At 43.7% G+C, this 16,122-nt stretch overlaps 1 protein-coding gene across 1 annotated transcript in view; it reads right to left on the reverse strand.

Moving 5' to 3' along the window:
* The window catches only part of gpc6a (glypican 6a), a 1,048,968-nt gene that overhangs the window by 71,167 nt on the left and 961,679 nt on the right, over positions 1-16,122 (reverse strand). Inside the window, exons 5-6 of the mRNA XM_067986490.1 lie at positions 10,001-10,131; positions 6,919-7,062 (exon numbers count right to left, since the gene is read on the reverse strand). Of these exons, the coding sequence (XP_067842591.1) occupies positions 6,919-7,062; positions 10,001-10,131 (275 nt within the window). The remainder of the gene's footprint in view (positions 1-6,918; positions 7,063-10,000; positions 10,132-16,122) is intronic.

A 16,122-nucleotide genomic window follows, 5' to 3' on the forward strand; every position in this document is an offset into this window, starting at 1 on the left:
TAAAACCTGACTGCTCCCCACGCAATCGCCACTTAATTGGTGGCCATTAACCTTGTTTCCGAGTTTGCCGTCTGAAAGCTGCGCAGTGGGCGGACTGCGCACCCACATGACAGGCTGTCAACTGCAGCATCTAGATTTACTCCAATGGCTTTTGCTGAACCAATAAGCAAGGAGACAGAATGGAGCAGCAGTGGGGCAAGGTTGCTCCAAGATTCAGTGATTCCTCACTTGAGGTGCTGCTGGCCGGGGTGAGGAGGAGGAGGGAACTATTTTACCCAGCCAACAGGAGGAAGCGCCCTGCCTCTGCCACCAAGAAGGCCCGGCTCTGGCTCGAGGTGGCAGAGGAGGTCACCAGCAGCACCAGCATATCCCACACTTGGGTCCAGTGCTGGAAGCACTTCAATGAACTAACTAGGTCAGCAAAACTGAGTACACTTACTGATTCTCCTGCATTCCGTGTTGCACATCACCAACGCCCCCTCCCCCCCACACCATTCTGCACTGCCAAGACTACTCCATCACATCACTCCTCACACCCGCTTAAGACTCATCCTCAACTTACCTTCACTTCCTGAGCACATCCTCACCTCCCCATTTCTGACCCCACCACTACCACTCACCCCAATCCGGATCCAATGTGATATCTCCGTCTGATATTCACCATCTGATGCATCTCTTTCACTGTCAGCCTCACCTAAAGCAATGCATTCATTGGCTGACCACTTCACTGACACATCTGTACTTTCTCCCCTTGTAGAAGAGAGCGCAAAATGCATGCGAGAGGGCGAGGACTGGAGGGGGGCCACAACAATTATTGGACCTCACAGAGGCGAAGGAGGAAGCCCTGGAGATCAGCCGCACCCTCAAGTCACTGACATCGGGGATGCCGAGACTGGCGCCCCACAAACGTCTGGTGACACAACTTTAACATTCATCACACACAACATGAATTGATGTTAAGAATGATTGCCATGTTGAACATCTCAGTATGCTCATCGCAAAATGACACATCTGTGATGATGCTTAATATTGCCTTCTGTTCTCTTACAGGCCCTTGAACAACTGCAGTGACATGAAAGGGCGATTCCTCAGAGGACCGACCGGCCTCTAAGAGCGCACCGTCACATCTTAGTGAGCCATCCACCAGCGCAGATACTCACACATTGGTGGGTCCTAGTAGTCAGTTAGTTGGGGTTGCACATGGTGAGTTACCTTACACAAGTGAGCACGAGCAGACACTGGTGGCAGGGGCAGCTGTGGAGTGTCTGTGTTGGTGGGAGCACTCCTCTCCAGGCTCTGCTCAGCTGGATGCAGATGTTGAACCCCGGGGGCCATCCTTTCAAAGGAGAATGATCCAGGGACAGTAGCACATTTGGAGGTAATGGAACGGGTGCCACACATGCTCTCTACAATAACGGAGAGGATGGAGGAGTCCAACTCCTGCATTAGTGGAATGGTGGCACAGGTACATGAGGGAATGTCTGAGATAGTGGTGCAGGTAAGTGAGGGAATGTCTGCGATGGAGAGAAGGCTAGCTTCCATTGAGCTTCAAGCACGGCTCACAAGTGAGTCCATTCAGGCCCTGACAACGACTGTTCGGACTCAGGGTGAAAAACATTCGCCGCCTTAAACAGGCATACAGAAACTTTACAACTGGGCTTACAAGACATCATACATGTCCTCCAAACTGTTCTCCAGCAGGGTGGTAGGAGTGATGTGGGCCTGGTCCATGAGAGGGATGATGGCGAAAGGGGACATGGAAGTGGGGACACCACTCAAAGCACTCCCACGTCTCACCCATTGCCCTCCTCTCGACCAGTACCTGCAGTGCTGCCTCCTCTCCAGGTGGCTGAGTCTGCCCCAGCACAGGTGCAGGTGGAGCAGTCTTTGGAGGGGCCCTCACAGGCTCCAAAACCTAGAGGGCGTAGGCCCAAAGCATCTAACCAGTCAGGGCATGAACATGAGCAACCTGCCACTGCCTCTGCTGCAGCCACAGTGGATGCACCACGTAGAAGTAGCAGGAAGAGAAAAGCTAAGGATCTGTGATTACGAGAGATATGCACAAGGCTGTTTGACAGACTGTCATGTTTTCCATTTATATTTGTTTTTTGTTGAAGTCATATTAAATGTTATCATTCTCACCACTATTGTCACGTCTTGCCCATTCTTGATTGGCTTTTGTAATAGTGCCCTTTCTTGTGATTCATCATGAACGGCAAGATATGATGCCACCCAGTGGGTGACATTACAGTGGGTGTATGTGTATTTGCAGGACTGTTTTGTGCAGGGAGGGCGGGGTGCGGGGGTGGTGGGGTGGAGGTGTTGGCGCTGCTCTTTCCAGGTGGTGTGAGGACTGGACTATTCTCACTTTGTGATCTCCTTATGAGAAGTGTTCAAATATTAATGTCTCCCTGGCCTCACAACCAGCCAGGTGAGCCGCTACTCTGCCAATGCGTTCCTCCTCCTCCCACTCCTGCTCCTCCTCAATGTTCATGGTAGATGTGGATGCTGGATGAGGGCATGGGGCCTCATCAACCGATAACCCTGTCTGTTGCGCCATGTTGTGCAGGACACAACACACTACTATAATTCTACTCACTCTCGCTGGTGGATATTGAAGCGCTCCCCCAGACGATCCAGGCACTGAAATCGCATCTGCAGCAGTCCTATCGCACGTTCAATTACAGACCTGGTGGCGATGTGACTGTCGTTGTATCGATGCTGTTCCTCGCTGATGGGGTTCCTCAGAGATGTCATGAGCCAGGTGTGCAGGGGGTATTCCTTGGCCCCGAGGAGCCAGCCCTTAAGGTTGTTTAGTGCGTGGAAGAAGGCCAAGATGTTGGATTCCCTCAGAATGAATGAATCATGACAGCTGCCAGGGAATCTGGCGCACAGGTGAAGAAATCTTTTTGGGTGGTCATAAACGAGCTGAGCGTTGATGGAGTGATAACCCTTTCTGTTGATGAACAGTCCTAGCTCGTGTGGAGGTGCTCGGATTGCTATTCGAGCAATCGATTGCACTCTGTACCCGTGGGAAGCCAGCGACAGAGTGGAAACCCAGTGCCCTCTCCGTCTGGCTGATTTCGTCCATGGGGAAGTTGATGTATTCTGAGGCCCTGCAAAACAAACTGTCGGTGACCTGCCTTATGCACTTGTGGGCAGACGACTGTGGAACCCCGGCGATGTCACCGGTGGCACCCGGAATGATCTGGAGGTGAAGAAATTGAGGGCAGTGGTCACTTTGACTGCGACGGGCAATGAGGTGCCACCAGGCCCAGCCGGGAGCAGCTCGGCATGAAGGAGGCTGCAGATGGCTGCGACCACCTGGCGACTCACTCTCAACCTCCATAGGCACTGCTCCTCAGAGAGGACCAGGAAGCTGAGCCTCGGTCTGTAGACCCTCTCACGAGAGTAGTGCCTCCTGCGACGTCTGTCCCTCTGTTGTTCCCCTCTCTGTTCTTGTGCAGGTGCCTGTGGCACAATACTGTGTTGTAGAGCTGCAAGTGGCGGAATTGCATGCTGTGCCTGGCGAGAATGGTGATGTTGCTCGTCCTCGGATGTAGTGGTGAATGCAACCATTGCACCCCCCATCCTGATGGTGTCAGTTTGAGGGGGTCCGAAAAGTTGGTAAATATGTGTAAACGGAACAATTCTGAGTGTGAACCAAGAATTTTCAGTCTAAATACAAAGATCTCCCAGCCAAAAATTTGTCTGAGAGAACTAAGTGTCCTTGCTGCAATAACTCACCTTTTATCCCCATCTATCAAACAGGGATTTAAATGTCCAAATGGCTGCTGGCTGAAACCTGACTACTTTCCCATGGCGTGCTTCACACAGCATGGGAAATACGTTGAGGCAGCGTTGAAATCGCTTGCTATCATTCTTAATTGCATTTATGCACATTTCAAGTACTTTACTTAAGTCTAAATATCATCCCGCTGACTTTAATTGCGCATTTTTCTGTGGATTGGAGCCAGGATTCCTTCCCGCTCCAGAAAATACCAATTTTCTCTTTCCCTCCGCCCCCAACGCACCTGCACTTTCATTTTAAAATTGTGCCCATGATCTCTATCCCTCTGATTAAGTATACATTTCTGCAATGACTCTGCAGGAACTTAAATTACAATAGAATACAAAAGTGTTATCATAGATATTTGCACTTTCCAAGTTCCTTGAGAAATATATGTGCAAATGTTTGGCTCCTACAAAAATACACCTGTTTGCCCTCAGATTGTCTCAACACGAAACCCAACAACTGCCCAATTGGCACTTGAATCAGTCATTTAGAGGATCAGTTTTATGTACATTATATCTCATACCCACTCAACTGAAAATGGGTGTAACCACACTGATTGACAGGTATTTGGACTGTCCCTGTATGACTAGCCCATTCCGATATCTGGGAATCCGGGAACATCTAAAAGATTTCCTTCCTCCTCCTGGACTATAAAATTGGGAACTTCTGGCAATATTCGTGCAGATGGGACATGTGGCATTTGTTCCACTGGAATCGGGTTGGCCCCGGTATGCTGGACATTTAACGGCGAGGAGGTGACCAACTGACTCAGGTCACGGAAGTAACAGTGTGCAAGGCTGCAGAGTGGTGGAAAGTACCATGGCTCCCTGCACGAGTTGTCAATCTCAGCCACATGGTTGTGGGGAAGCAGTGAGATAAGGCCAGGTATTTCTCTATAGAGTGGCGGCGATATCCCAGCTCTAATGCTTTTATGCACCTTCCAACAGCTGCTTCGGATTATAGAATAACTTATGAACAAAATGGATAGAACTAAAAAGAATGCCTCCCACTGCTCCCTTCCCCCATCATGTTGTGGCATAGTTCAGTTGCATCAGTTACTGGCACAAAATAGCTCAACCTTTAATTTTAGGTTTTATTATATGCCAGCAGCAGTCACTTGCATCGTAGAGTAAATCAAAGGGCCGCATTGGCACAAAGGCTGACAATCCTGCCATCCAATGTGTCTTAGAAAAGGAGTTTTACACTGACTTTAGAAGGAGTGCAAACCTGCAATGATGAAACGCTGTGCAATCTATTAGTTCTTCTCAAATTATTTCAAATGTACACATGTATATCAATTTAAAACAGGGTAACAGGGTGGGGAGAACTTACATAGCTCAGCCCAGGCATCCATAACTGTTTCTGCCAACACAGGACCTACAATGGAAGTTTGAACATGTATTGGTGTACCCAATTGGTTAAGCGTGGATGGTAATGTGACCAAATAGTAAAATAGCAACTTTTTGGATCAGCATAATGCACATTATGATATTATACACATGCAAGAAACAAAGATAAAATAGGTCCCATTGTTTTGCCAGGACATAATATAAGTATTATTAATACTCAAGAGTAATTATGAGGTGATAATCTCATCAATGGGTTTAGATAAACCATGGCGCAAAGCCCAAGCAATCCATAATGTACACTTGAAATCACTAGGGTATCTGCTGATGGACTAACAATCACGTAATCATTTCAAATTTATCAAAAATTAATCTCATGTTTATTATCAGAAAACAATGCAGTCAATATATTTCTTACCCTTTTAACCAAGAATCCTTTTAACATTTTATTATCACTGTCTCTTGTTCAAAAAAATTACATTTTGTAATATGCACACACATTGGACACAAAACTCATTTTCACAATTCAACCAGATTCAGTTCTTCTCAAAATCTCACTGGAATTTCCCACAGTAACATCACAAAGTAGTCCTCCTGAGCCCATAAAAGGTGGCATAACTGATTTAAAATAAATGGGTTAATGCCTGTGTTAAAATAATAAACAGAGGAATGTCATGAATTCGTTAAGCAGAGTATGTGGATATCAACAACAATCATTTCCAGATTATAAGCCTTTAGGTTTCTCAAACAAGAAATTTTGCATTATAGTTAACAACAGGTATACTTACAGTGCCTTTAGCTGTTGCTAGGGAAAGCGCGTTGGTGATAAAGAAACATGTTCTACAGGGTGTCATTTTTCACACAAGACAGCAAAAATATCAGTCCCTTTTCTCAGGGACAGTGTTCCTTATCACTTGGGGTTTTCCACAGTAAGTGCAGACTGTGGGGGTGATTTTTGGATTGAGCGTAGGTGCATGCGCCCACCCAAAGGAGTCGGCATGGGCCCATGCCATTTTTGTGGCTGGAACACATTTATATTAATTCGGTGAAATGCCAGCGCAAATGACAGCTCCCTATAGACAGTTAGAGAGACTGATTTTGAAGAGCCTGCGGCAGCACCTTAAAGGGGAGGGGTGGAAATGTTGGGAGTGAATGGAAGCACCAGTTTTGAGGAGGAGGCAACATTTTTGCAGCATCTACAGCAGCAAGGACATAAATTGTAGAAACCTTTAAGCTTCAAAACCCACAACAACTGGCATAAAAAGTGTGCCCAAACTGCATCCAGTTTTCCCTGACTGCAGCTGAGGATCCCTTTAATAGATTCTCAAAATGGCCACCTTCTGACTTGTACCACCCATGTTTGTTGGGTGGGAGCAAAAACTGGCAGTAATCTGGTAGGTGTTGGAGATCATAACTACATCATTTGCCCTGATTAATATATATTCATGAGGCTCCTGCCATTTTCCAGCAGGAGCTCCAGCCACCTAGATTAAGGTCCACCCGGATATTGGAACAAGCGAGAACCAAGTGATAAGTCAGCTCTTCACCCCATACTACCACATTGATATTAGGTTCAAACAGGAAGGTAGGGACACGAAAATCACTCCTGTATATTGTCCACTTTCATACTTTATGTTTTGCATTTTTAAAAATTGGATTTATTTCACGGGCCTGTTGTTAAGCACATTTAGGGAGAGATATATTAATAATTTGTTCAATTCACTTGATGCAGACATATACAGAGGGAGCAGTCAATAAAGGCCTGTGAATACTCACCAGCCTGTCCAAGCTCGTGCCAGCTGCTGTCGTCGGACGCTCCTCAGGGCTGTAGGGCCTGAACCGTATGTTAAAGTTTTCTGAAATGGAGCGTGTCAAACGCCCAGCTGGCATTGGTTTAGGCTGACCACATATTTGAAAAGCCTGCAATAATTAAATAAATAAATAGAAATATTTGAAATTGCTTATCTTCATTTACCCAATGACTTTTTCTAAAGCAGAATCTCAAATATTCTCGTCAGTTAGCCAGTTCAGTGCTTCCTTTTTCATTAAGAATCCACTGAAAACTAAATGATTTAATGCGTGTACATAGTTAGGATGCATGGAAAAAATCTTGTCATAAAGTCGTTGTTCTGATGAGTCTTCAGATAAAATGCTGACTTTGGACTCTGGTATGAATGTTCCAAATTTGAATTCTCTGATGTTCCATGAGCAGCCTCCATAGGAACTTTAGATTCCAAAGATGTGCATCATCAATAGGCGAGCTGAACACATTTATATACCACAGGATTGACGGGTGACTGACCATCACTACCAGGCCACCGGATACTTGGCTTTAAACCCACAACTAAGTTGTCAGAGAAAATGGCTACAACACAAAAAGGCGTGAAGGCAGTCAGTTGCTAGATGGCTAGCTGCATGGCGGTGTCACTATTTTTTCTTTCTTTTAAAAAAGAACAACTCATATAAAGTAGATGTGAAGTGCAACTGAACTGATTAGATTAAATTGGGATTTTTTTTATATAGATAAATTTAAAATTGATGAGTTGGGTATTCTGCACTCATTTGCAAAAGGTAAAGATGAGCAGTGCTGGTTTAGGTAAAATATATATATTTTTTTGAGGTACAAATCCTTCTTTTTCAAGTTATTTCTCTTCCACTTTTTCTCTAGACTCTCCAAGTCACATACCATTGTAGTGGAAAAGTGAGTGGGAGATGTGTCACTGGGCCTCTACTCAATGCCACTGAACTGAGCTCAAGGAGGCTCATAAGCTTAGCAATGACTTTCACTCCGACTTTTCCCTCTCCCTAGGGGGAAGAGTTGAGCTTCCATCCTGCACTTTCTCACAGCAATGCCGCCAAAATCAGGAACCACATCTTAATGAAAAAAATATTTTAGTGTTTGCATGCAATTTTTACAGTTAATTAAAACCAGTGGAGCAGACTTCATGGACATGGGTAGAAAACTCTCCATTAAATAAACAGTAGCTTAGTGTGCTCGTTCTACTAATGCATTAAATAAAGCACCACTGTGAGGAATAGCTCATGATGCAAAAATTACAACAAGGAATAATTCAGACAAGCACAGTGCCAGGTAAATGCTTTCCCAGTTACTCACTGCTTGATAACTAGAACCTATTCAGAACTTATATAAATTTATTCACCAAATCCAGTCACTAGACTTTAAAGGCATCTTACTGATTCAGTGAGCAGTTTCCAGAAACTTCTGTTCCAAGGAAACTTGTTTCAAAATCACGGCCAAGTTGGCCGTTGAGAAAGCTTTTGCTACAGCTCAAACTGTAACTGCTGCAGCAAAAACATTTTCAATATTTAATTATCTTCAATTTTAGTTAAAATAGAGGTGTAAACAGAATTTCAGTAAAAATTACAGGCACACTGATGTGAGAATTTATTGCTGTCAATGATCTTGTAATCATAGACCTTTCCAGTTATAAACAAGATAAAATGCCTTCCAAGACACTTTCACAAGTCTGGGTGAACAAATCCTAAAAATGAATGGAATACACCTTTGATTATCGGTGAGGAACCAGTCAATGAGGTAGGAAAGAAGGTACAAAGGACCAGTGGTAGCAAAACAAAAGGGAAAGACATGTCAGAAATGGAAAGATTAATGTAATGAACTACTTGCAAGCTGCTGAGGAGCTTTATCTTGCAACTCAACAATGCAAGAATCTGATCCAAGTAAAACCTTTTCTAAAAAAACTTTTATAAAGTGATTTTTTTGAAATCTGCATGTACCAGCCATGAGCCCCACAACCATGTATGCATGACTGCACTCTCATTTCCTCAATCTTTAGAACTATGTTTCTCATGGTCAGTTCTTTACTATTGTTGAGAAGGTAACTCGTTCGAAAATCACTCCAATTGCTGTACTGATAAGAAGAGGAGGGGTTGAGGCAGATGGAAAATATCCATATTGGTGATACTCGTTCAGCTGCTGCAATTCTCCTCCAGGATAAGGAAGACAGCTTTACCAGTAGGAGAAAGGAACTGGTGGCACAGAGCTATCATCAAAAAATGGTGCACGAAACACACATTTAGTTAAATAGCTAGCTACATCTGCTTGAAGATGTATTGCTGAAAGATAACAAAAAATCAGACAGATGTTTCAATCCAGGGTTTTTCTGCCTGCTGCTTTTTTTCATTTTGCACCTTGATATTTGGAATTTCTTGTCAGTATTGTTTCATTGACAAGCTCTTTTAAATACTATTATAGTTGTCTTGTCAGAAATGCCTAAAGGATTATAGTTTCATTTAATCAAGGCAATCCGAAGAACAGGTTTCACTGTAACTTGTTTTGAACTAAACCTGTAGAGAGCTCTGCACAGGCTGAATATTGAGAACATCGCCAAATACATTTTCAAAAACACATTTCCCTGTTATTTTCTCTCCTGGTTTGTATCCTTGGGCATGATTCCTTGACCAAACACAGATAGGTATTATGTTCAGGGCCTTTGTCAATATTACTTTGCAAATGTCTTTGAAGAGGGTTGCAAGATGGGCCTGAAGTGACACGCAGTTTAATTTCTTCATCAGAACTGAAACATTAACACCGCTCTCTCCACAGATGCTGTCTGACCTGCTGAGTGATTCCAGCATTTTCTATTTTTGTTTCAGATTTCCAGCATCCGCAATATTTTGCTTTTACCTTTAGTAACCTCTTTTTGAGTTATTTTCCTGAAGTGTCTCTTCAACATAGACTTGTGTGTTTTGGAATAGAGTTTGTGAAGCCAAAAGAGGTGCTATATCTTGTGCTAAGTTGGGACTTTAAGAGAGGCCCTTTCATAGATGCAAAGGTCACAGAAAGGCAATCCTCACAAAGCAACTTCAGAGAGTTTACCTTAGCTGATATGTGCATGCTGTTCTCCTGCATATTCATGATGGCTTCAGAAATCTTCACATCAATTGGATCCATGACCGCTTCAATGTTGAAGGGCCCTTCCAACCTTTCTGCGACCAAGAGCATAGCATCTGTCAAATAAAAAGAAAGTGTCACGTGGAGGCTCAAAATTAACAATTCTGAAACCTCAGAAGAAGTTAGCAACAGAAGTGGGTTTGTCAGATATCTACATAGCTCAGTGCTGACTGATGAAGTTTGGGACTGAGGTTGGAAGGCAGGGCATTGGCAAAATTTTCCACCAAGTAATGGACTAATTTGGATATTTGTACAAAACACCCCCACCCTTTCACATAAGCAGCAAAACAACTCCAGACTCATGTAGGACAGCTTTGATTTTCTTCCAAAGCCAGGCAGCAGAAAAGGCAATAATCCTCCATGTGTATTTCAGCATACAAATGAGGACTAACAGAAACATTAATGCTGTATGTGTCAAGATCATGCTCACAATCAAAAATCTATGTTTGCCAGTGGCATATGGTTCAATTTTCTTGCCCTTCAATTATATTATGAAATGGCACATCAAAGACAGTGCACATTCCTGAACAATGCTTACATTTGCAGCATATTCCTAGTCTAGTCTACCTATAATTAGAATCATAGAAAGGTTACAGCATGGAAGGAGGCCATTTGGCCCATCGAGTCCGGGTTGGATCGAGGCAAGAGCAATCCAGCTAATCCCACTCCTCCGCCCTATCCTCGTAGCCCTGCAAATTTTTTACTTTCAAGTACTTATCCAGTTCCCTGTTGAAGGCTATGATTGAATCTGCTTCAACCACCCCCTCGGACAGTGCATTCCAGATCCTAACCACTCGCTGTGTAAAAAAGTTTTTCCTCATGTCACCTTTGAAGACCAAAGCTATTTTTTGTTTTATTCGTTCATGCGATGTGGGCGTCACTGGCGAGGCCAGCATTTATTGCCCATCCCTAATTGCCCTTGAGAAGGTGGTGGTGAGCCGCCTTCTTGAACCGCTGCAGTCAGTGTGGTGAAGGTTCTCCCACAGTGCTGTTAGGAAGGGAGTTCCAGGATTTTGACCCAGCGACGATGATGGAACGGCGATATATTTCCAAGTCGGGATGGTGTGTGACTTGGAGGGGAACGTGCAGGTGGTGTTGTTCCCATGTGCCTGCTGCTCTTGTCCTTCTAGGTGGTAGAGGTTGTGGGTTTGGGAGGTGCTGTCGAAGAAGCCTTGGCGAGTTTCTGCAGTGCATCCTGTGGATGGTACACAATGCAGCCACGGTGCGCCGGTGGTGAAGGGAGTGAATGTTTAGGGTGGTGGCAACCAAGCGGGCTGCTTTGTCCTGGATGGTGTCGAGCTTCTTGAGTGTTGTTGGAGCTGCACCCATCCAGGCAAGTGGAGAGTATTCCATCACACTCCTGACTTGTGCCTTTTAGATGGTGGAAAGGCTTTGGGGAGTCAGGAGGTGAGTCACTCGCCGCAGAATACCCAGCCTCTGACCTGCTCTTGTAGCCACAGTATTTATGTGGCTGGTCCAGTTAAGTTTCTGGTCATTGGTGACACCCAGGATATTGATGGTGGGGGATTCGGCGATGATAATGCCATTGAATGTCAAGGGGAGGTGGTTAGACTCTCTCTTGTTGGAGATGGTCATTGCCTGGCACTTGTCTGGCGCGAATGTTACGATTGTCTTTGGTCCCACCACAATTTACGTACCCTTGTCACTGATTCTATCTCTCTCCCCAGCTACTGTCTCGGGTAAGTTTTGTATGTCTCTCATGACTCTCGGGTAAGTTTTCTATATCTCTCATGGCTCTCGGATAAGTTTTGTATATCTCTCATGGCTCTCGGGTAAGTTTTCTATATCTCTCATGGCTCTCGGGTAAGTTTTGTATATCTCTCATGGCTCTCGGGTAAGTTTTGTATATCTCACATGGCTCTCGGGTAAGTTTTGTATATCTCTCATGGCTCTCGGGTAAGTTTTCTATATCTCTCATGGCTCTCGGGTAAGTTTTGTATATGTCTCATGGCTCTCGGGTAAGTTTTGTATATGTCAAATGACTCTCGGGTAAGTTTTGTATATGTCTCGTGACTCTCGGGTAAGTTTTGTATATGTCTAATGACTCTCGGGTAAGTTTTGTATATGTCTCATGACTCTCGGGCAAATTTTGTATATCTCACATGGCTCTCAGGTAAGTTTTGTATATCTCACATGGCTCTCAGGTAAGTTTTGTATATCTCACATGACTCTCGGGTAAGTTTTGTATATGTCTCATGACTCTCGGGTAAGTTTTGTATATGTCTCATGACTCTCGGGTAAGTTTTCTATATCTCTCATGGCTCTCAGGTAAGTTTTGTATATCTCTCATGGCTCTCGGGTAAGTTTTATATATCTCTCATGGCTCTCGGGTAAGTTTTGTATATCTCACATGACTCTCGGGTAAGTTTTGTATATCTCTCATGACTCTCGGGTAAGTTTTGTATATCTCTCATGACTCTCGGGTAAGTTTTGTATATCTCTCATGACTCTCGGGTAAGTTTTGTATATCTCTCATGACTCTCGGGTAAGTTTTGTATATCTCTCATGACTCGCGGGTAAGTTTTGTATATCTCTCATGACTCTCGGGTAAGTTTTGTATATCTCACATGACTCTCGGGTAAGTTTTGTATATCTCTCATGGCTCTCAGGTAAGTATTGTATATCTCACATGACTCTCGGATAAGTTTTGTATATCTCTCATGACTCTCGGGTAAGTTTTGTATATCTCTCATGGCTCTCAGGTAAGTTTTGTATATCTCTCATGACTCTCGGGTAAGTTTTGTATATCTCTCATGACTCTCGGGTAAGTTTTGTATATCTCTCCTGACTCTCGAGTGAGTTTTGTATATCTCTCATGGCTCTCAGGTAAGTATTGTATATCTCACATGACTCTCGGATAAGTTTTGTATATCTCTCCTGACTCTCGAGTGAGTTTTGTATATCTCTCATGATAATTATAGGGTTTGATAGGGGAAGTCCAAAACCAGAGGTCATAATTATAAAATAGTCATTAATAGGTCCAGTAGGAATTCAGGAGAAACTTCTTTATCCAAAGAGTGGTAAGAATGTGGAACACGCTGCCACAAGGAGTAGTTGAGGCAAATAGCATAGATACATTCAAGGGGAAGCCAGATAAGCACATAAGGGAAAAAGGAATAGAAGAGTCTCCTGATAGGGTTAGATGAAGTAGGCATGGAGAAGGCTCGTGTGGAACATAACGCCGGCCAGTCGGACCGAATAGCCTGTTTCTGTGCTATAGTTTCCAAGTAACTATGTAACTAAGACTCTCTCAGGTAAGTTTTGCATGGCTCTCTCAGGTGAGTTTTGTGAAGCCCTCTGCAGCTGCCACTGACGCATTGCCTCACAAAATGTACCCACCTGACTCCTGTTTTGTTACACTTCTTTAAAACTTAACGCTGGGAATTTTCTCGGAATTCTCCTGAATGGCTGCCATAACTTCGACATTAGATCGACAGAAATCCCAGATAGACATATTAATGGGGTTTTCACCAATCTGCCACTGAAGTTACAGCAGCCGATTGGGAGAACTGTCAAAAAAATTCTCGACAGATTTTTCTGAACTTTTAGGTTATTTTTTGACCTTATTCAGCGACTGTGATCTAGGTCTCGCTAAGTTTCTTTTTCTCTGCCATGGATATGAGTACATATAGTGAGGCTACATTCTCTACACATACCCTTGTTTCACGCAGAATCACATGTAGAAGTCAGTGCATGCAATTTACACTTGTACCGATTTTCCAGCGATTAAAATCTGCTCCTGGAAAATCAGCAACACCATGAATCAGGTGTGCTGGCCTCCATGCCCATCTCTCTGACCCCCACATCCCTGTCAAGCAAAGTGCTGTAGCAGGAGCACCGCCTTGCTGAATCTACGCTATTGTTAGTTTACCACATAATCCTTGCTTGCTCTTACATAGCAATATTGTTATTTTTAGTCTTTTTCTTTATTACCATAGCAAAGGTTACTGATTACTAGAAGCCAAACGTTCACCCATTTCCAGGTTACAAATCAGTTCTCCTGGATGACTAAATACAATATCAAATATAGCATCTGATCTTGCACCCTGTTTCACATGTTGGAGGTAATTTTAACTTTCACCAATGGTGCAAAACGGGAGATATTGAATTAGTTGCCCATTATATGCCTCGTTGATTTTTCATGCAGTCAATAGAAGGGAAAGTCGGGAGAGGTGTAGAATGGGCAACCAATTCAATATCGCCCGTTTTACGCAATCGGCCAAAGTTAAAATTATCCCCGTTGTGTTAAGAAGCTGTCACTTCTCTGTGAAATTGTTTGTTCTCTTGTCTTACTCCTTTGTTGTCCTTGCTTAATCCATTTCACCTCTCGGACAATTGAAATCCCCCACATGTATCACACTATGATTCAATGCAACCTCTCTTGTTTGTCCAAACAAATCTCCTGTACCCAGTTACCTTAAGCTGACTGTCAAAGCAGTTACCAATTATTACTTTGTTGTGCTTATCATTATAAATCTCCATCCATATCACTTCAGCTATCTCCCCTTCCGTTATATACTCTCTTTTGATGGATGTTTTAGTTCCCTTAAGAACTAATGTCGTTCCTCCACCTATCTTAACTGGTTAATCTTTGTGAAACATTCTATTCCTTCTTAGCTGTATGTTTTTGTCTGTTTTCCATCTACAGCTTTGTTTCAGTAATGGCAAAACATTCAATATTTTTATTAACTGCAAATATGTATAATTCCAGGAGTTTCTTTCTAATGCTCTTTGCCTTGGTGTAAAAATATTTGCTCTTATCCTTGAATACCTTGTAATCTCTAGAACTATTTATTGTACGTGCATTTCTATTGACCCCTCCTCCTTTTTCATCAGTTATGATGAGAAAAATATTAATCCTTCCACTCCAAATCTAGTGGAAAAGAATCCCAATTATTATTTTTATATTTTGCCTCGATATCTTTTACCTGACAAAACTCCCTAGTCATTTACAAAGTAAATTCCCTCCTCTCCAAGCCAGGGTGGAAGATTCGCTCCGCACCCTATGTGCAGTGAATTTGTAAAGTCATTTATATAAGGATGGGTTTAGGATTTCATTCACATACAGCACGGAAGAAATCTTCCCCATTTTTGGTAACCATTTGATTTCTCCATATACCCAGAAATGGGGAACATCCCAGATATTGCCACCTTTGCTTTATTCCAGCTTATCTCCCCGACCTTTCCATTTTCCGCTTTCGAACTTTCAAGTCCTGATTTTCCATGGCTCCGCTGTGACTCGGATCCTTGCTGGGGACAGGTTGGAAAACTGGGCACTTGACATTGTACGACTGACTTGCAGCGTAATCGATTTTCCAACGGGTGATTTAAGGACATCAACAAGGGCAAGTGCGGATTTTATATAAATATTCAAATTATTTAAAAAATTTCCCACACCAAGTCTTCTGTGGGCAAGGTTCCACCAACAGCGTGCTGCTTCCCCATTAAAACTGGGCACACGGGGAGTGCCAGGACCCGGCCTGCTCAAATTAGTTTCTTAAAGGCTTTAATTTCTCCCGTCTCAGGTGCCTTGCGCACCACCCCCCCCCACCCCCATTCAAATCTAACACTACTCCTCTGCCTTCCTATACACTCTTACCACCATTCCAAGCTTGAATCCCCCTTGGATAAGCCCACAACTACCTACTGTGCCTCTCTTGCAGTTATCTGAAAGGTCCATCAAGACACCCATTGCCTCCTCCTTATGAATGGTAACCAGAGCTGCCCTATCCTCCTCTCCCACTGACCTTCCCACCCAGCGGGCCTGCTGGGGGTGACCTTACCAATCTCCTTCCCATCCTGGTCACCCCACTTATCACTGTTGTCTGCCAGCAGACCAACAATCACTGTCCCTCACCTTATTCCCTCCAGAATGGCTGTTCACTCGCGAACTAGACCTTTGTCATCCACAACTTCAGATGACTCTGGAGACAGTTCGCTCTTTTTTTCCTTCAAGGGAACTGCCTTCACTGGATCTGGATCCTAAAGAATCAGATGCAGAGCTGTGCTATCTGCCATTAAGTCAT

The sequence above is a fragment of the Heptranchias perlo genome, chromosome 6 (genome assembly GCF_035084215.1).
Source record: "Heptranchias perlo isolate sHepPer1 chromosome 6, sHepPer1.hap1, whole genome shotgun sequence".
Classification (NCBI taxonomy): Eukaryota; Metazoa; Chordata; class Chondrichthyes; order Hexanchiformes; family Hexanchidae; genus Heptranchias; species Heptranchias perlo.